General features: G+C 39.0%; 1 protein-coding gene across 3 annotated transcripts in view; it reads left to right on the top strand.

Annotated features, from left to right (window-relative positions):
• TTC28 (tetratricopeptide repeat domain 28) overlaps positions 1-20,841 on the top strand; it is a 104,868-nt gene that overhangs the window by 3,002 nt on the left and 81,025 nt on the right. For 2 of the 3 annotated variants that reach the window (XM_088064801.1, XM_005524337.3), the window contains exon 2: positions 2,127-2,405. In XM_088064801.1, the coding sequence (XP_087920927.1) occupies positions 2,127-2,405 (279 nt within the window). Of the gene's footprint in view, positions 1-242; positions 341-2,126; positions 2,406-20,841 lie in introns of those variants that run through there. The other variant, XM_088064800.1, reaches the window with a different exon arrangement.

The following is a 20,841-nucleotide window of genomic DNA, read 5'->3' as shown; positions in this document are numbered from 1 at the left end:
CTGAGCCCTCCAGGGTGGGGCTGGCTGTGCCTTCCCACCAAGCAGTTACGGCCACAGCTGGTGAGGAAACTTTCTTGAAATATTTATCTTCTGAATAACTTAAGCTCATGGCTAGTTGTGATATTGCTTGTGGAAACTGCAGTTTTTCACTCTGAATCTGATAAAAGCCTGGGAGATACACGACATTTGCTATTTTTCATTGTCCCTGATGCAGGTCGGTGACCAGGAAATACAGAGGGAGGGAGACAGCAGCCACCTTTAAAGGCACATGAAGAAGCTGCTGCCCCTGGCACCTGGGCACTCATCAGCCCAGTTTCCTGCAGTACCTCCAAGCCTTCTGGTGACTAATTACCTTTCTCAAGGTTTCCTCATCTTTGTGTTTGGACACGTGCCTGTGTAATAGCTGCTGAATCTTCATATTCAGCTCTTGCCCTCAGGTCACACCAAACCGTCCATGTGATGAAGTTTATTGTCAGATGCTCAAAGATGTGTGAGTTATTGCACTGCTTGAACAAAGCAATGCGTTCAGCACTAGTGTTAGCAAGAATACTATAGAAAAAACAACCTCACAGACAAAAGGAATAGAGGTTTTGGTTCTGTCTATAATAGACTGTAGCTCAGTTTACTACAGGACAAGAAACAGTACATTTACTGACACAAAGGAGATTTGGATATTAGGAAAAATATTTTAATGATTAAAATCCTGAAGCAGTGTGAGAAGATTGCCTGAGTAAAGCATGGAATCCCCTTCAATAGAGAAGTTTAGAAGAAGTTTGGACAAATACACAAACACTGTCAGAAAAGAATGGATATAGTAAGAAAAATAAGAAATCAGTAGTTTCTAATTTGATGCTTTTCTATTGTTTTTATTTGACTTAAGGAAATTAAAAAAAGAAAAAAAAGAAAAGTCTATAGACCAATTGATCCTTGTGACAGGATGTTAGTTTGCAGCTTGCTTCCCTTTCCACCTTTAAAAATATGCCCCAGCTGGCTCTGGTAATGTATTTAAGCCCTGTGGTTGTTGTGTTGTGGTGACAATATGTGATATTCTTAAACTTTTTCAATATGCAGGACTAAAACTAGATGACACCAATCTTAATTATAGTAGTCTAAACCTTTACTGAATATTTTCAAGTATTTTATATGTTACAATATGTATTGTATTGCCTTTTGCCAAATACTGTTACTGCACAACTCCCTTGCCTTGTGATCAGAGCTGGACTAAGATGTTCTTGCTGAGCTCTTGAGTATCCTTGGGAGAGTCGGGTTTGCATGACAGAAACAGTTACTGACTGCAAAGGAGTGGTTGGGGAAAACGTGCTATGTAGAAAGTTAAATAAGGAGAAAGGGTGTACCACAATCAATGAAACTAGGACTTTCTACAGCTCACTTTAAATAATATCTTATAATTGGAAGGCTTAATTTTTTTTCTTTGTTATTTTGTATTACCTGAAGTTGTCAACGTGGGATGGTGGCTCTGCCAAGGATGACTGTTCTGTTATTAAAATAAATTGCATGTCTCACTTACTTCTGTGAGTGTATGTGGTTCTAAAAACTCCTTCTTCCCTTCCCAAATGTGAACAATTTTTGCCACTGCTTGTTGTTGGATGTAGAGGCTTTTGAGCAGAGGTTGTGGTGCAGGTTCTTTGGTTTGAAGAGATTTTACACATTTTTCCATTGTCTGTGCGTGCCTGTGCTTCTCTGTGATCTGCATATCAAACTTCAGATGTAGCAGCATCATCTTCATATTCACAGCTGCCACCTGTTCTCTACCTGCTTAGTGCTGTAGAATCAAATAGCGTGGCTGAGGAGAAAAGCACTTCTGAGTGTATGGAGTGCAGCATTTGTAAACAGACTGCAGCTGCTCTTGTGTCTAGAAGACATCATTCATAGGGAATGATATGTTTTGCAAGACTCTTTCTGTTACTCCTCTACCCTCAAAAAGAGATTCAATAGATAAACAATTTACTTTTTTTAAGAATCTGGTTCTGAATTCATAATTTGTTCTGCAGTGATGATGCTGGCTTTAATTTCTGCTCTACAGTTTCTAATAGTTTAATCTCTTTTTTTTTTCTGAGTATCATTTCTTAACACTAACATACAATTTCTCCCTTTCCTCCTCCCAGATTTCTTTCTGTGGATCAAAGTCCTTCAGAAGAAAAAGTCCTGACAGTCCCATGTTGAGCAAAGCTGAATTTGTTGAGAAGGTTCGCCAGAGCAACCAGGCTTGCCATGACGGCGATTTCCACACGGCAATTGTGCTGTACAACGAGGCCTTGGGAGTGGACCCCCAGAACTGCATTCTGTACAGCAACCGCTCTGCAGCCTACATGAAAATCCACCAGTATGACAAGGCCTTGGATGATGCCATCAAAGCACGACTCCTGAATCCCAAATGGCCAAAGGTAAGGAAGTGTATTTGTCTTCTGGGGAAGGAGGAATTCCTCTGGGATTATTGGTCTCATATGTAACACCCAGTGTAAGTGAGTGCATGTATTTCTGTACTAAAGTCTGGTTTTGCTAAAAGCTCAAGATAATAATCTATTTTCTGTTTAAAAGTTGTTTGACTTGAATTACCTGTTGGGTATTAAACAGTTTTCTGTGTAAGCACACTGTTCCCCAATGGGAGTGCGCTACTATTTTACTGTTCTAACACAGCATGGTTCCAGGGTTGTGAAGACCAGACATCTGTTTTAATGTTTAATGTAGTCAGCATTCATCAGCATCCAGGAACATGTGGTTCCAAAACTTTGAGAGGTAGCATAGAGATTCTTATTAGTACATTAGAATGATAAGGCCTTTCAAAATACTATTCAAAGAGTGTTTGTGTGTAGTATATTTTGGACAAACATTTGAAGAAATATGTATCTTGGCATTCTCAGTAAGACCTGACTATGTAAGGAAACATTTGTAAAGAGTAAATGATCTTGGTTGCCTCTTCCTCCTGGGCTTGCTTCCCACCAGCTGCCATTGATTGCTCCAGTAGCTGCCTCGCCTTGGCTAGTCCAAGGCCAGCCCTTTGCATGCTAATAGATTTTAACAGCATCTGCTCCAGATTCCATTTCTCCTATCAATCCCTCAGGCAACCTTATGAGCCACTTTAGCTTAAGGTTTAAGAGCAGACTCATCACCCAGGTTCCTCTCCTCAGAAAGTTGAGCAGGTGGCAAGCATGGTACTCTACACCAGCTGGGCTCCAAACTATTGAAGTTAAGTTTACTTTTATTTCAAAGCAGATCACTCTAAGTATTGTATTTTGATTTGCAGTTGTTTATTAGCCTCTAGAAAAGCTTTTTCATATACTTCCTTAAGATTTGAATTAGTCCACGTTAGAAGAAACTCCTGCTTTGTTGGGGAGATGATTTATAAACTTCTAAGTTGTGTTGTTGAGTGGTGTTTTTTTTTTTTTGAGACTTTTTTTTCCAGGTTGACCATATCAGTGAGTTTAAAAACATGAAGTAATTCTGTTTCCATTCTAGTTCTGCTATTAAATGTCCACCTGACCTTAAGCAGACTCTATTTCTTTGTTTATTCTTGTTTTACAAAAAGTCAGGAGTCACTTCTACAGAACATTTTGAGCCTCATTGGTGGAAAAAGTACTGGAAGACTTAAGTTACTGTGATGATATAGCATCTGTTCTTGTTTTAATCCATCAGTGTGTAATGGATATCTTTCTCCGTGACACAGAATGTTTATATACTTCAAAAGTTGCTATCAGTTGGCAGTGGAAGAGTCAACATAGCTTTTGCAGGCATCCTGTCCTGAATAAAGCTCAGCCACAGTCACGGGTTGTGTCTTCCCTTTTATCTTCTCACAGTGGTATCTTTAGTTTGTCAGTGCATCACACACTTCCCTCTTTTCTCTCAAACCCTCATAATCCCATTTAGAACCTTGTCTCTGTTTTTTTTTAGATCATCCCTCAGTATTTTGCGTCAGAGGCCTTTGCAATCAGAAGTCTTTGCAATCTTTTGTTTCCATGGTCCTTTTAAGACTTTGTATGCAGAAACAGATTTTTGATTTCACTGGGGCTGAAGGTACAGTAGTAAATATAAACATGAAATGAATTTCCCTTTGAGGCTTTTCATTAGCTGGATTGAAGGTCAAAAAGGTGTTGAGCAGAAATGATTTGTAGAGGCTGGAGTTTGACTGTGTTGCCTGCCTTCATTGGCACAGTTGTGATAGAGGTCTCATAAAATTGGCTTGGCTGGGAGTGTGGCTTGGCTTTTACAAAGGAGCAGTGATGCTACTACAGTGACTGAAATAATGAAAACCCACAGTTGAGTGAATTATTTTTTATCCTCTGCGTGTTCATTCCACTGGAGTTGTGATGTTCACACCCTTCTACATAGCACTTCCCTTTCACTTTGAATTGTTGTTTCCACAAACCATCTGCAATGACTCCAGATTTTAGAAGAGAATGAAAAATTTTCCCAGAGTCTGTCTGTTACTGATTTGGCAGCTCCACAATGAGGTTGACTGTTGGCTTAAAACATTGAGGCTGTTTACTGCCCCTCTGTCTTCATTCTGCGTCCTGAATTGCTGTTAGTTTGGTGAGGACTGGTTGCTTCTAGTTTAGGCTAGATATTAGAAAAAAATTCTTCACAGAAAGAGCGGTTCAGCATTGGAATGGGCTGCCCAGGGAGGTGGTTGAGTCACTGTCTCTGGAGGTTTTTAAAATAAGGCACTCAATGCCATGGTTTGGCTGGTAAGGTGATGTTAGGTCGCAGGTTGGATTCAATGATCTCTAAGGTCTTTTCCAACCTAGTTTATTCTGTGATTCTGTTTTCCTCATTTTCAACGTTTACAATTTCTAAAATTGTGTATTAGTCTTTTTATTGCATATATAATCCTAATTTTAGCCAGAACAAGGAAAGGTGTACTTTGGGGAGTGAATTAACTAGTCTGGTATATTTTGAACAAGCATTTCAAAAAATATCTGACACCAGAAGATAGGCAGTGGTGTTCAGAAGCTTAGAGGAGGTGCAGATGGTCGAGTGAGAGTTTGCAGTGTCCCTACACAGTGCAGGGATGTTTATTTCCTTGTGTGTGTGTGTGTGTATAACTCGTCAGCCTGAGACAAAATGAGGGCTCTGTCTGAAATTGAAAACTTGTATATTTCAATGCCAACCTTTATTTACCAATTTTTTTTTTTAATACTTGTCTTTTATTGATAGAACAGAATTGGGAAGATCGAAACTTCTGCATACAAAGTCTAAGTGAGTTTATTAATTAGCCAGAAGAGGGAGCTTAGTAGGGACAACTGGTATTTTGTTTGAAAGGCCTGAGTTTTAAATATAGAACATGACTTCCTTTCACTTAGGGAGTTGAAAAATTATTTTGAATGCAGTTTTTTTTGTGTTTTGAACTACTAAATATAGGTTTCTACATTTCTTTTCCTCCTTTGAATATAAACTATTTCCTGGGTAGTTTGTTAATTCTTACTTTTTTGCTCTTGCTCCACTTAATGCTTGTTAACATCAGTTCAATACAATCAGTGGCTGAAAGTCATGCTCTTAAGACCCCTACCCCAAAATCTTCCTTTAAATTAATTAATTAATGTTGTGTAATGAGCAGGTATGTTTATACAATGCATATGTTTATCTATGCAGCTCAAGACATGAACAATGAGAAAGTGATTGCAGAGATAAACATCAGATCTCTTACAGACCACAATAACTTACTGTGTGTGGCTGAAACATGTTTATAGCAACAGCCTGTTCATCGGCTTTGTTTGAGAGGGCTGGCTTGTGAGTTCTGCTATTTGAAAAATATTTTGTGTACATAGCTCTGGGAAATGCAAGGATAACAGAATATTTCAGGAATTAAACTGCATTTTGGAAATATCCAAGAGGCAAATCAGGTCGTTTTGTTCTTTGATTTCCCACTGAACAGTTTTCTTTGTTTTGCTGTTGATCATGCTCTAGAAAATTTTTGTTCTATTTCTCCTCACAGCTGCACAGCCTTAGGCATGGTACATGAAAATGGAGGGATATATATATATATTATCTGACTCTGATACTTGAACAGTCTTTTCTTAGTTCTTGCTGATTTTGAGATATTTTTAAATCCTTACATTATTGAAAAAATGCTGTGGCTTAAATGGTTTAAATTTGGACCTAATTCTGTGCTAAAATGTAGATTTCACTACCCGTTGAGTGCTGGCTTAGTGCTGTGACAGCTAACAAAAGGTACAAACAGCCTACTGCTACTGAACAATTAACTGGATTTTGGCATTGATTTATTCTCTTAATCTCTCAGCAGAAAAGTTGTTCATTAACAGGAGATGAAATGACTTTGTCAGACTTGAATACATTTGGCTAATAGGAACATTCACAGCCTAAGACAGATGGAAGCAAGAATCACAAAGATGGATGTCTTTAGCACTCTGAGGGGTACCTTGATTTTATTTGATTTCTTTGTCCTGTGTGAGTAGAAGGATGCTGACTGTACTATTTAGTAACACTGTGCTGTTTGAAGCCCCAGGGACTGGTGCTTGAGGAGCAGCATTCCCTGAGAAGCACAGTGGGTGCTTAATGAGAGGGAGCCAAGCTGGCAAACAGATTTGAAGATCGGGGTTCAGTAATAATCTTTGATTATTGCAACTGTTCAAGCCACTAAGCAGGGAAAAATGTTATTTCTTAAAACAGGACTACCTTTCTGTATCAATCTTTTTGAGAGCTGAAACACCTTTTAGACAAAAGTTGAATAGTCTGGAGAGTGTAGCTGATGTAAAAGGAATGCCCTGTGCATATGTAATTCAGAAGCAACTAGGAAGAATTACAGCACTTTTCATCAGGCACAAGTTTCTCTTATGATCTTTGTCTCCTCTAATTTAAAATGATTGTCTCAATTTAAAAATGTGGTTTAGTATCTCTAGTGGAGAAAAGATATGAAAGAACAGAAAGAAAAGGGAATTGTGAGCTTTTGTGAAATTGTGAAGCCTTTGGGTGTTTGCAGTGCAAGAGGGGTTTAGGTGTTGTCATCTCACTGTAGGGGAATTTGGCAGAATAGCTTGCACTGGTATTTTGTTAAGTGACTCCAGCTGTCAGCCATGTGACCAGGACTTTTACAAGAAAAAGGGACACTTGCATGTCCACTTGCACTTTTCCTGACTGCTTTCCCATCTTTATAAACGAACCTTCACGTGCTCTAGCAATCCCTAACAACATCAGAGTTTCTCAATGAATGACAAACAGAGTGCTGAACCTCGGTGGCATGTAAAACTTTTGAGCAAAGAATGTGGCTTGACCACATAACTTTTTTCATGAATAGACTTCTTGTTTTTAATTTGATGAGCAAGGAACTTTCCAGTCCTGTCCTTCAGCTTACAGTCTGTCTTTAATTTGCAGAAAGTTGCATTCCAGTTTTTCAGACATAAAACCATTTAACAGACTTTTTTCACTTTGCTAGAACCTGTGTTACGTTATCATGATATTTGTGTGATATTTTTTCTGACTTTTTGTGTTGCAAAATCACAGTGTAGCTAAAGTTGTCTGGGACCCTTGGAGATGAATGCAGGGTCAGCTGGAGCAGGTTGTCCATGGCATTGTCTTTTGGGTTTTGAATATCTCCAAGGGTGGAGAGTCCACAGCCTCTCTGGGCAACATGTTCATGTGTTTGACCACTCTCACCAAAAAGCTTTCTGCTCCCTCCCCGCCTTTTTTTCTTTTTCCAATGAGATGTTTAAATAACGAGCATCATGTAGTATTTTGACAGCTTTATGGAGTTTAAGTTTTTCCCAACAGTCAAGTTCACTGGAGAAGTATTCTCTGCACCAGAAGTGATGGTTATGGCATTGCTGGGGGAAAAATGCTGTGCAGACAAGTTGTATAGGTTCTCCTTTTCCTAAATTCTTAAAATTACAGAGCAGTAGCAGTGCAACATGAGAGCAGGGGACAGGGACACCGTGGACCAATGACACTATAGTTATGTCATCCTAAAAAAAAAATACATATTCTCACATGTAGTGGTTGTCTGTCTTAGACAAGTACACAAGAAAAATTGCTCCTTTCTAAGAAATCAGCTTATTGCCTTAGAATTGGAAAAACTTACAGAGGTACTTGAGTCTCAGCATGCAACAAATCAGCACAAATTTTCCAAGCACTTACTGTAGGGTTTCATTATTCAGTCCTTTGTTTCCTGGATCCCTTTTGTATATGGAATAAAGCAACTTAAAATTTTTTTTTATGGAATTAACTGCAGTTATTCTACTTAGTCTAAATGCTGTAATATAAATTTCTTTCCTGGAAGGTACCTCACAGTTCTCTTCCCACTGGAACCAGTTGTATTACTGTGCAGCAGTGGTATAGTGGGTTTTTTTCCTCATATATCTGAATATCCAAAGCACAAATGCAGAAGTAATTCTGAGATGCAGAAGTGAGGATTGATCTGCAAGGGTGACGTTCAAGAAAAAGTATCTTGTTACCTGCTCATTGAGATTCAAGCACATTACCACTGGATAGCATTTTAAGACATTTGGACTGCCTTCATTTATTTATACAATACTGGAGTTTGTACCCCATAGTTTCAAACTAAAACCTTAGTATGTGTTGTTACCTCTTTTTCTCACCTAGCCAAACCTGGAGGAATTAGTGGCCAGATGATCTTTCTGCTCAATTTTTAGTTCTTCAGTGGTTTGTTCCTTCCATTTTGTTATTCTTAAGAATGAGATATGTATTCCTTCTTTTTGCTCAGCACACAAGGATTGAGTTTTCTCATTCTGGAGATTAATTGCTTTGCTAGTATTACCATAGTAGTGACTCATTCTGAAGTTGTGGAATTGTGGAGGATTGGAGTGATCTGTGGAGAACTGAGTGAAGCACATGAGAGGGCGCTCTGTGCTCAGGCGTTCAGCAGGGCCTGGGAACTCCTTTCAGCTCTATGCAGATATTCACAATTTTTAGATTTAAGTGGAATTTTGTTAATTTCTTTCCACAGTTGATGCTGTTCATGCTGCCCATTGTGTTTGTCTGCATCAGGCAGGAATGGCTGGCTGGGCAGTGCTGGCAGATCTGGCTCCTGAGGCTGCAGTGTCACTGATGCTTGGCAGCGGAAGGAGGGCAGCTGTTCTGAGCTGAGCTTTCTGAAATGGTTTGCTTTACACTCAGTTATCTATACACATTTGGGTTTCTTTGCATTTTAATTGTTTGCTCTAATTTTGTCACTCTAGTGTCTGTAAGCCACTTATCCCCATCTATTTTTCCTTCTGCTACAATTACATTATTTGCTGCTTTGGTTAATCAGATCACCAACAACCGTGTCTCAGATGTTTTTGGTTTTGTTCTGCAGCAAAAAGTCCTGTTTTTCTTAGGGTTTGCAATCCTGGGTTTGTCCCAGCTCCCTGAGATTACGCTGTAGTTCTGGTTGGCCAAGGACTAGAATTTGAGCAGGACAAGGGAGACTGCCTGAGAGGTTGTGGATTACAAGGAGTGCATCAAGCCCTCCTCTCCTTTGAGAGCTGCCTATCGGTGGCTGAGTGACAATAAAGAACAGGAGGGGATTTGAGTGGATTCAAGGATGCTGTACGTGGTTTCTCTGTAATAGACAAGAATTCTCTTACAAACCTGCATTTCTTGTTTGGGTATACAGGCTGGTACCTCATCACAGACCTGTAATGTCAAGCAGTCTCTGAGGAAATTAAATTAAATGGAGAGTTTGTGAGAGCAAGTAGACAGGAGAAAATACTAAAAAAGGAGAAAGCAGGAAATTGCCTTGACTAGCAAGTCAGTAGGAAGCACTCAAGGATACCATTTACACAGTGTGCTGCACTGTGCCAAGGGCAAGAAAACCCAAGCAATTAGCAGGGGCCTTGCTGAGAGCTCCCTGACAGCTGAAAATACATCCAGGGCTTAACATTCCATCTTCCTGGCCTTATAGTGCCAACAGAGGTTTGTTCAGGTCATTCCATCTCACTCCCTGTAGCCAAGTCAGATGTGAAGTGTCTGTGATCGTGTACAAGTAGGAGATGCAGCACAGGGATAATTGCTGCATTAAGCACAGGCATTTTCTGAGACAAGAGCATGATGACAGTTCAAACTAATGCAAACAGGGAAGAGGTTTGTGGCAATTATTTTTATTTCCATAAACCTGTTGTTCTCTGAGTCACTGCTCCATTTGTGTCTGAGGGCACTGAGGTCTGAACTGCTTGGACAAAGCAGGTGACATTTGTTTTGCCACAAGCATCTTTGTACATGATTTCTCTTATGCTTCAAAGAGGAAATTATAAAGCCCCTTCTGTTACATGGAACAATAGAAATAAATGACTGATAGTTCACCTATTATCCACTAATAGAGAATTTACCCCTGAAGTTTAAAAGAAAGGTTGAACAATATTGTAATTTCTATAATGTAGTGAATAGTCACTCTAATTTCAATTTTATTTTCTGGTTTTATATTACTTTTGAACTCTTCCTTTCTTCCCTTCACTCAGGAATGTCAAGTTTCTGTCCCATTCAGTCAAGTAACTGAATTTCTCTAGAAGTTATTCAAAGTCTATCATAGACACAAATTTTTTATGCTCTTTAGTGCAGTTATTTTTGTAATTTCTGATGACTTTACCAGAAGTTGGCAGTGGTATGCAAATTCCTATATTGCTTTTTTCATTCTAAAACAGTTGAGGAACCAGCTCATAGAAAAAATAGATCATATGAATATTGGTGTATATAAAAAAAAATATATGTAATAAAGGCATTTTTCTCAGTGTCCAGTATTTGAGACTATTCTCCCCAGGCAGTGTATCTGATGGCTTTTGTTAGTCTTTTCAGGTCAGAATTCTATGTGCTTGATAGGTCTGTAACTGAAAACTATTCCTTTCGTTTTTCTTGTGTTAGAACAAATACAGTGCTCACTTCCCCTGGTGGAAAACTTATTTTTTATTTAGACAAGTGTTAAATTCATGGTTTTTTGATTCATTTTTAATGAACTTCTTCAAAGATGTATACCAAGCCCTAGATATTCTGGATGCTAACAAAGGGAGAATGTACTTGGATGAAACATTTGTTAAGAGAAACTTGTCTCATATGGGAAGTGGAAAGAAACTTTCTTGAAATGCTGCATTAAGTGGGTACTTCAGGCATAATTTTCCAACTTTTTCAGAGTGAAAAAGGAGGTTTAATTTTTGCCATGGGTTATGTAATCCATATTTTACTCCTTGTGGCTATCTGCTTGCAAGCTTTTGTCCTTCACAAATAAAACACGAAAAACAGTGCAAGACATAGCAGAAAGGGGAATGTGAATTATACAAAACCAGTCATTAAAAAATGTAATGATAATTTAATAATCACTAATTTACACAATTAAAGGTGATTTTATAAACCCACATCCTCACAAGTACTAGGAGCCATGTGTCACAGAATCACAGAATCATACATAGCCTTCTTCTGCCTTCTTGAGAGCTCTGTTCCCTTCAGCTGATAGAAGGAGTTGGCTCTTCCATGGGAATTGCTGTGCTGAGACTGAAGGGCCACAAATGGAGTTCAAGCTCTGGTGGGTATGAGATATTTAAGGAAAGAGGAATTGTGTTAGTTCCTAACTAAACCTATATCCCTAACTAGGATTATTTTCCTGACAAACATGTCAGAGATCCAGAGGCTTTCTGTACTCGAGGTTACATTTGAGCTGCTGTATCTTCATTATCACTGATGGATTTCTCAAGAACTGGATTTCTGAGCCCATTTGTCCTGTGAAGCCATAGCATCTAGTGGAATTCAGTTTCATAATTTTTTTAAATGTGTGAAAAAGCTGCTAAAAGGTGGTTTTATTTCTGTTACCATGGTAACATTCAGTTCTGTGTTTGCTGGACAGCTCCCCCGTGAGTTGGGCAGAGCAGGGTTGGGTCCTGCCTCACTCTGTTGGACTTTTGTAATGACTCAGGATAGGAATTCTGGACACATTTTCTTATTTTTACTTTCTTTTTATTTTTTTTCCTTGCACTGTAATTCATTCTTAATTGGTCCATAGTACAAAATAATGGTTTTCCTTTGCTTTTCCTTTTCTGGATGAGTAGGAACTGGAAAACAAGCTAATATCAGATTTTGTTGTAAGTGTAATCTTTAGCCCCCCTCAGTTATCACACAGGAATATCTGTAAACTTCTTGATTAGCTTTTGGTTTTCATTGCTTAGACATCTTGTTTTGGCCCTAATAGCTCTCCTGCAGTGAGCAGTGTTACTGGAGGTTTGTAATCACTAATAGTGATTAATTTTAATGACAGTTGCCCTGAATCCTCTCCCATGCCTTTAGAGATACATGTCAAGCTTCAAGGCCTCTTACTCATTTAAATCTTTGCTGGGAACACAGAGTAGTAGTCTCACTCTGGAGAATTCAGATGTGCAATGTGCTCATGTTTATTTTATGGTGATACATCTCATTCAGTTGCCATTGTTACCAGGCTGTGCAAGGAAATTACTTTTTATCTTGAGTAGGGTGGATAGGAAATACATGCAACTGTATTTCAGGGAGTAAATTTTTCATGGTTATAGCCCATGGGTACTAAATAAAAAATGTCAGCTTCTTGGATTTGCTTGCACTCTGAAAGTGTGCTGAGAAATAATGGCTTCTGTGACTGTTTGGGAAAGGACAGCTACAGCACTGAGCCCTCCTAGGCTTAAAGCAGAAAATATGTGCACTTAACTCAGATGGAAATGTTTGGTATTGCAAGGTACAGTTACTGAGGCTTTGGAAAGCTGTAACAGAATAGGGAATGCAGCAGAAAAGGAATGTGGATAAGAGGAGTGTGTATTGTAAATGTAGCTTTTAAAAAAGCCTAAATTAGTGTTCCAACAAATAAAAAAGAAATCGGTTGCCTGTATGATTTTGTGCCCTCCCACATTCGTTCTGCTTCATCTCACCCTTGGGCTGCACTGAGCGAGGATACTGATCCTGGAGTCTGCAGAGGGAGCAGCAGCGAGCATCGAGCTCTTAGTTAATGATCCAAACCAGCAACTCACTCCTGGCTCAGGCAGATCCATTGTCTCTCGTGCTCTCACACAATTTCTCCTCCCAAATACTAATGGTTTTGTTCTTTTTCTGTGTCCCCACACAAAATTATGTTTATACTAAACAGAAAAAAAACAAGACCAAACCAAAAACAAACCCACAGAAATGCAATTTTTATTGTTTGTAATTTAGAGTGCTCAGTACTGTTAAGTACAGTGATAAATCATATCTGGAACTATAAATATTTTTATGCATTTGTAAATACTGTGCACATTGTGTTGGGTTTGGTTGGTGCTTAATAAAAACAGGAAAATTTTAAATTTGTATGAAAATAACCATCTGTATTTCACTAATTAAAATTTTACTGCAGCTCCTGTGAATTCATGTTTTATAAAATCACACTGTAGAACAGAAAGAAACAACTTGAGTGTAGCAGATCTACAACTCTCCATTCTGTTAATCTGAGACTGTTTTGCTGGGAAGGTAAATGCAGTGTGCTCACTGGTCTTTCAAAGGCTGAGGCCTCTGAAGGGCTTTTGTGTATGTTTAACTGAATTTTTTGCTTTCTATCACAGTAAAGAAAGTAGTATTTACATTTTACTTTAGGCACCTCTTTGAATCTCTGTAGTGCTACAAACCCCCAAAATTGTAGCACTACAACATAAAGAAAGCTAGTTACTTGAAATAACTGATTTCCCTTACTTTGGGGTTGCCCCAGTCCCTTGGCCTCTGAAGTGAGCAGTAGCATTGTTCAAATATTCACACTTTCAATATTATGTAGCCTTCAGGTTCAGCCTGAGATTGTATTTGAGGAACTGGCTCTGAATGTGAGGAACTCACTCTCGTGTGGGAGCTTCATCTACTGATTTTTGGTGAGGTGGTAATAATAAAGGTGGAGAAATACATGTCCTGACTGGGACATGTGCTGAGATCTGTTCCTTCATGCAGTTTGCTGGCTGTAATGTTTGAGGAGCATGTGAACAATGTGTTCAGGTACCTAATATTCCATGGCTAAAGCATCGTTGGGGGCATCTTAGAGTTCTGTGAGCTTAGAGCTCACAGAAAGTGACAGCATTCAAGACAATGCCAGTGAACTTTAAGCAGCTGTAGGCTTACCTGTAGTCTGCTTTCCAAATAGGTTTCAGTTATGTTATTCAAGATGCTACATCTTATAACATCTTGTAACATCTTATTCAAGATGTTCTGAAAAGTAAAGATCAAGTACATATATTTTCAACTCTAGTTTTTTGATATTGCTATAACTGGGTGAACTGGGGAACTGGCTGATGCATTTCAAGGGATTAATCAAGATAATTTTTGAGTTAGTTTGATAGGACATGATTATAAGCTTAGCTATGAAATAAGAAGATTCCTGTTTTTACATAACTAAATAGTAGTTGATGCTGAAAAACTCATGCTTAGAACACTGACACTTTTCTGAAATATAAGTATGCTAAATAAAACTGACCTTGATTTTGAAAGGAGCAAGGGTAATTGCTAATAGAGAAGATGATGAATTAAGATTATTGTCTATTGAGCTGGTACTGGCACCACCCACAGATGCCACAGTGGTAGCCAAGCTTCAGGAAAGGAGAACACCTCTTCAGGCAGGTGGAGAAGGTGGGTGGACACAGCTATTAGAGGATAGCCTTGATAGCCCCCTCCATTCTGCTGTAGCCATTCCAAGAGGATAATTAATCATGCTGGGCTGTGTCTCAATCTAGAGTTGACGCACTGCATTCTAATTAAACTCATTAGTGCTCCATCTCTATGATCACAGGATAACTTTTCTTTAAAGCTTCTATAAAGACTCTTGTCAGGAATAACTTGCCATGAAAACAGACACAGAACTGAAATTCAGGAATATAAATTTCCTTGCATTGCTGTTACAAGTGAGGAAGGACCAGAAATATTCAGGATTCCCTGAGTCAAAACAAACCACCTTGTAACGGTCAGAGTAGGAGTGCCAGAGTGAGTCTTCCTTCTTTCTTTTTCTGAATCTGATTTATTTATCTGACCTTAATTCTAAGTCTTTTACTTTATTTGCAGTTGGGATTCTCTTTGTATCACATATTTCTCTACCAGAAGTAAAAAGGAAAATACATTATCTCTGGAGTATCATATGTGGCAATTAATTAATCTGAGATTTTTCCAGGGGAAGAGGTAGTGTAAACAAAACATGTATATTTCAGTGTGAGAAACACTACATAGTTACATGTATGTAGCATGTTTTAATCTTCATTAATATAAAGCAAATTACTTAGTTTAAACACTGGTCATCACTGGAAAAAATACTAAAATAATAATAATAATAATAATAATAATAATAATAATAATAATAATAATAGATGAAAAGGAACTCAAGGGCATTAACTGGGTGACCTTTCCAAGAGTGCTCTGAAGTCGGGGGCAGGCAACAGGAAAAAATTGCTTTTTTGTTTGGTGGCACAGTAACTTGAAAACAGCAAATGTCCTCACTTTTCTGTTCTGGAACATTAGACTGATATCTGGAAATGCTCTGATGGCAAGCAAAGGAGATGTCAGTGGAATCACTGTATCTAGAAATGCAAGTACTGTCTTGGGAGAAGTGGATTTATGGGCTGCTGCTGCCTCGAGCCAATGTGCCTGGTAATTTGTGATAGACCTGGCTTCTGGCTTTGTCCTATTTCTGTGGATAACCTCTGCATGACCCTTGCCTGATGAGTGAGTTGGCTCTTTTGCACGAAGAATACCGAAATTTGTCATTTTAAAATGTCAATCTGTTGCAGTTTTTCTCCACCCTTTGACAATTAAGCCCTATTTCAGAGGAATCAAGCCTGGAGACCTTGTTTTTCACCTCTGTTAATGAAATTATTGCAGGGAAATCTTGCAGCCTTATCTCTCATTGTGACTTCATTACCAAGTTGCAGTATCTGTATGCCTGTTTCCTTCTGGCTGATTAGTTTGGGATTGATAACAGGAGTTGGAGCAGAGAGCCAGGTTTGGTAAATTCCAGGGTCTAATCGTGCAGCAGTTCTTGGCTCCAGGGCTCTCCACCAATGAGTGTGTAAGTCATGGACCTTTGCTCTTGGCGTTTGTCTGCCTTTCTTTAAAAGGTTTTGAAAGATTTTGAACATGAACGTTTTTCAGGTAATAGAATTATTTTTCTTCTGATTCACCCTACAATGTAGAACCTATTTTCTTAAGTGTGCCAGAGAGCTTTCTTGCTGCTGAGGCAGTGTTAAGTAATGAGTATGACACAAGATGAGCCATTAATCCCATCTCCAGAGAGCAATCAATCTGTACAGTGCCACCTACTATTACTCACAGCAAAGAAAAACAAACGTAGGTTTCTTTGGGAAATACAGATTTCCCCATTTCCAGGTTGCTAAAGAGTTAAAAACCCACTGTGAATAAAAGGAAAAAGTGTTGTTCTGCTGAGAAGTAACTGAGTAGTTACAGCCTTGTGCAGAGCAGACCTTAACAGGCAGGATAGAGTAGAAGCAATTTAGGAATGATTTGAAAACTGTTTTTGAGTAATGGGTGTGAGTGGGAGAGAGCGCAGCACAACAGATGAAACACTGAACAAGATTTTGCAAGGGGAAAACTTTTGGGGCTGGAAGTTAGCCCTGTTCCCCACAGGGATGCTGGGGCTCTGTTTTGGTGGTCTGTACAGTAGAGACTGCGCCTTGGCAGGCTGAGGAGTGCATGATGTCATGGGATGCAGAACACATGCACGGAGAGCCAGGAACTGCTGTTCGCGCCGCAGCGCTGCCAGATGTGTGCGCTGGAACGCGCTCGGAAAAATGGAAAAACCAGCTTTGTAAAGATGCTGAGAAATGTCCTGTACTGAGCCTGCTCTCAGCCATGGTATGTGCCGAGTACAGAAATGCTCCATGGGGCTTCTCCGTCCTGGAGCCCAAGTTCTGCTCTTGGGAGCAGTCCGTGTAGAATGCCTTTCCCAGTGCTTTTATGTTTTCAGAGATGAGCTCGGAGAAATTCCTGTTTTATCCAGAGAACATACCGAGGGCTTCTTCATAGGAACTGTGTGTAGCAGAGGAGATTCAAAGGAATCCATTGACTCCAATTTTCACTTGTACTTCCTATTAAGAATGGTTCCACATTCCAGCAGAGGCTCTGGTGCCAGACATTGCTCTCTTTACCGTTGCACAGCTCTCTCTGCAGGTTAACTGACCTCCAGGAATTATTTGAATCTCTTACCCAGCAGTGCTTCACATGCAGTAAAGCCAGAGGTGGGTTTAAGCTTTTCTGTATTTCAGAGTGAAAATACTTTGGGTTTATTTTCTAGATTTCTTTCCCCCTATATTTTGAGGTCAACTGAAAATATTTTTTTCAGTACAGAAGGTATTATCTGGTCATTGGTGTACAGAGAGTTAAATAAAGCTTTGCTTCTCCCTCCTTTTGCACAGGCTTTAATTAAAGGGAGGAGGGGAGATGCTGGAAGGCAGCAACAGAACGCCTACAGAAAGTCAGGAGTTCTTTATCCAAATGGGACAGCATTTCAAGCTTGAGAGATTTTTTTTCCTGTTTTATATATGTTTTTATGTTTACTGATGATTTTTCCTGCTAAAAGGATTACTGCTAACTAATAGTATTATAACCTTGCTGGTGTGTATACAAGACTGCAAAGAAGTCTCATGTAGTCGTCACACAGGTAAATTGCCTCTCTGGACTCTTTGGAACTGTGCCATTCTGAGGGATCTGCTTAAGAGTACTCTGATGGTTGTCTCAGAGGAATGTGAGACCTGTGAGTTGCCAGAAAGTTCATATTGTACACTTGTTGAGCAGAAGTTGTTCTGCTGAGCTCAGAGACTGTACCACAGTAGGGATCTGCTTCCTCCTGTCTGGGATGCCCAGGCATTTCTGCTGTGCTGATGAGGACTAGTGCTGGCAGTGAGACCCTGTCCTGAGCACGTGGTGGTGATTCTCCAGCTGGAAAACTCAGGAGGCAAATTGTGTTCTGTGCCATTTTAATAAGGAAGGCACAGCCCTGTAAGTGTCCCTGTGCTTGGATAGGTGTGATAACTGCTCCCAGACTTCAAGGCATAAACTTCTAACAAGTGGCATCAGAAAGGAGTTTTCTTCCTCATAAACAAGATGCACCATTTGCTGTCTTCTTCGTCTTGTAGAAGATGGATCTACAAGAGGTATGTTCCCAGATTTTGTCTGTTCTCTCAGAATGATTAGGACACCCAGCAGAATAAATTACTGATTTAATAGGCCAGGCTGTTAGATTTAGGGACCAACTTGTCTATCTGATATGGTGTTCCTGTAGCACCGCAGCTGAGGCTAGCAACAAGAAATTTTTATTTTATTTTATTTTATTTTATTTTATTTTATTTTATTTTATTTTATTTTATTTTATTTTATTTTATTTTTCCTGATTTTTATTGAGCCTGGAATTATTTGGAATAAACCACTGTATAATTATTTGGAATAAACTGTTTCAGTTTTAGGACATTAAAGTCATGGTTATTAGGCCTAAGCCTTTATACAGCTTAATTAGAAGGAGAAGAATAACAGCACATTTCTCTGAAGTGTAAATATGAGCTTATTGGCAGCATTTTACCTAAACTGATGTTTATAGAATGGTGGTTGGGTAGCAATGTGAAAATCTGACAATCACTGCATTTCTGACAGCCTGTTACAATGTCATGTTGAACATAGTGAAAGTCTGTGCCCAGGCAGAGAGAATATATCAAACTAATTTGTCTCTCTTTTGTCTGTCATTGCTTGTACATGCAGCATATAAAGAAGGCATCGTGTAGCAGTGTAATTCAAGATCTGTTGAGTCTTTTCCACTTCTCCTAGATCTTAATAAATTGAAAATTTTTTAGTTAATTCTTCCCTTTTCTTATTTTTGCTTATGTCATTCAGGTAATTCCCTCCTACATTTGTTTTTTAAATATTTCTGACACACATTCAGAACCTGCTGTCAAAGCCACTGTATCAGGTTAAAGATATGTACCACAATCTTTTTTCCAGCTATAATTACTTAACTACATTTCAGTTCTAATTGTGTTTTCCATTCTGCATGGTGGGGCCTGGGCTTTGGGTCTCTGGTTGACACCAGAGTCCTTTTTCTGAGGGCTCCAGACACATCAGCAGAGACATTCTGGGGAAGCAGATAATGTTATTTTTTTCCTGTTTGCCCTGTGCCTGTGCAAAAAGCCTCTGTTTCTAAGGTATCTACTTATAACCTCACTTTTTAAAATGGAAAAATCTGTGCTGGAGAAAAAGAGAGGTTAAATGAGTACAAGTGAATATTCAAGACTGGGTTTTGGGTTTGTTGTGGGGTCACCTTTTGTAATAAAACTTCAGTAAGAAAAGATGCTAATTGCAAAAATAGATTATGGAGTAATCTAGTATCTGGTAATTAACTTCCACTTACCTAACCTTCAAAAAAGTACTTTAAATCAATCTGTCATCAGTAAGCACTTTTACGTAGGTGCAGATTGAATTTTTTTTATTTTTTATTCTTGCAAATGGCTTACCCCTCACCTTTCCTGTCAGGCATGAATGAAAACTGCTGCATGGTTGGCTCCTTCTGTTTCTCCATAGAGAAAAATTTTAGGAGCATTTATGCTTGTTCAGTGCTGGATATTTGAGCACATGAAGGTAAATGAAGCAGATGTGTTCTGTATTTTTAGGCTGGAGCCAACAGCTGTCCTAGTTATTCTTAAATGCTCTCACAACTTTATGCAGAAAAATGTCAGTGAAGTCAGGTTCTGACTGAAGTCAGCACTGTGCTGGCTTGGACACTGTAGGACAAAGCTGACTGGGGTTGCCTTGGTCACTGACAGGGTCTCAAGGTCCTAGTTTGGTGAGCTCTCCTAATTTTAGTTTAAAGCTAACTAAAACTGCGTCAGAAACTGTTGTAGTGCTGAATTGGAGATGCTTCTTAGCAAACTGCACTAGATGATTGTTTTAGGTCCCTCCCAACTGGAACTATTATGTTCTAAGAATCTTAGATGTGACTCCTCAGAGTGGCCAAATTGTCTCTGCTCCTATGATTTCAGTGATGCTGTAGGGTTTTACAACACCTTAAGGTTGTTTCCCACTTTTGAAATGGTTGTCTCTGACATGGCAATGACGAGGTATTCTTCAGATTAACTGTAGCCTACAGAAGGAATTGTTCTTCAGACATCTATCTTTCTGAAGAAGATTTATCTGATTCTGGTTTTGAGGGTTTGTTGGCTGTCTATGGACACTTTGTCATTGTAGAGGAGTTCAGTTTATTTCTCTCTTTTCTTACTGCTGCAGCAGTGAAAAGGGCAGCTGTGAGATACAGCATGCTGTGCTTTGGGAAGATATGGTGCTGCATATGGATAAATTGTGTCACATCTCTTATTCATACAGTGCTGGCTGAAAATGTGAACAGACACAAACAAAATTCCTGGTACACATTTTACAAGAAAGTTCAGTGGGTGAACTGCCTATCATTCTAAGTCAGTAAGAAAAGAGTCCTTCGAGAGTTTTAAGTGCTGTTTCTGACTGTTATGAGATCTTTTGTTGAGTATCTTAAGGCTCAGGAGTAGGATAGCTTGTGTAACATGCTTACATTTCTACTGTGTGGAAGAGAAATTTAGAATAGACAAAACAGATCCTTTATAATACAATAGTTTTATTGTGTAGCCCTTTCAGACAAATCTTAAAAAGAATTTTTATTAAAATTTTGCATATGCTTCTATGATTTCTTTACATTTAGAAGGTATGTTCTGTATCCTGAAAAACAGGACAAATTTAATGTGCAGAGTGTGTCACCAAACTCTAACTCCCTCCTTGCTCACCTGTGAGCTCCAGAAGAGCTAATTGTTAAAGCAGTAAGTTTGACTCTAATTTATTTTATCTTTCAGTTTCTTCATGTCATTGTCAGGTTTATCTGAAGTCCACTTCCTTAGGAGAAGT

This window comes from Pseudopodoces humilis, chromosome 20, assembly GCF_049639895.1.
Source record: "Pseudopodoces humilis isolate 2021_Gansu_Grassland_sample_001 chromosome 20, ASM4963989v1, whole genome shotgun sequence".
Lineage (NCBI taxonomy): Eukaryota > Metazoa > Chordata > Aves > Passeriformes > Paridae > Pseudopodoces > Pseudopodoces humilis.
Note: the sequence above shows the minus strand (reverse complement) of the source record. Positions and strands in the feature narration are given on the sequence as shown.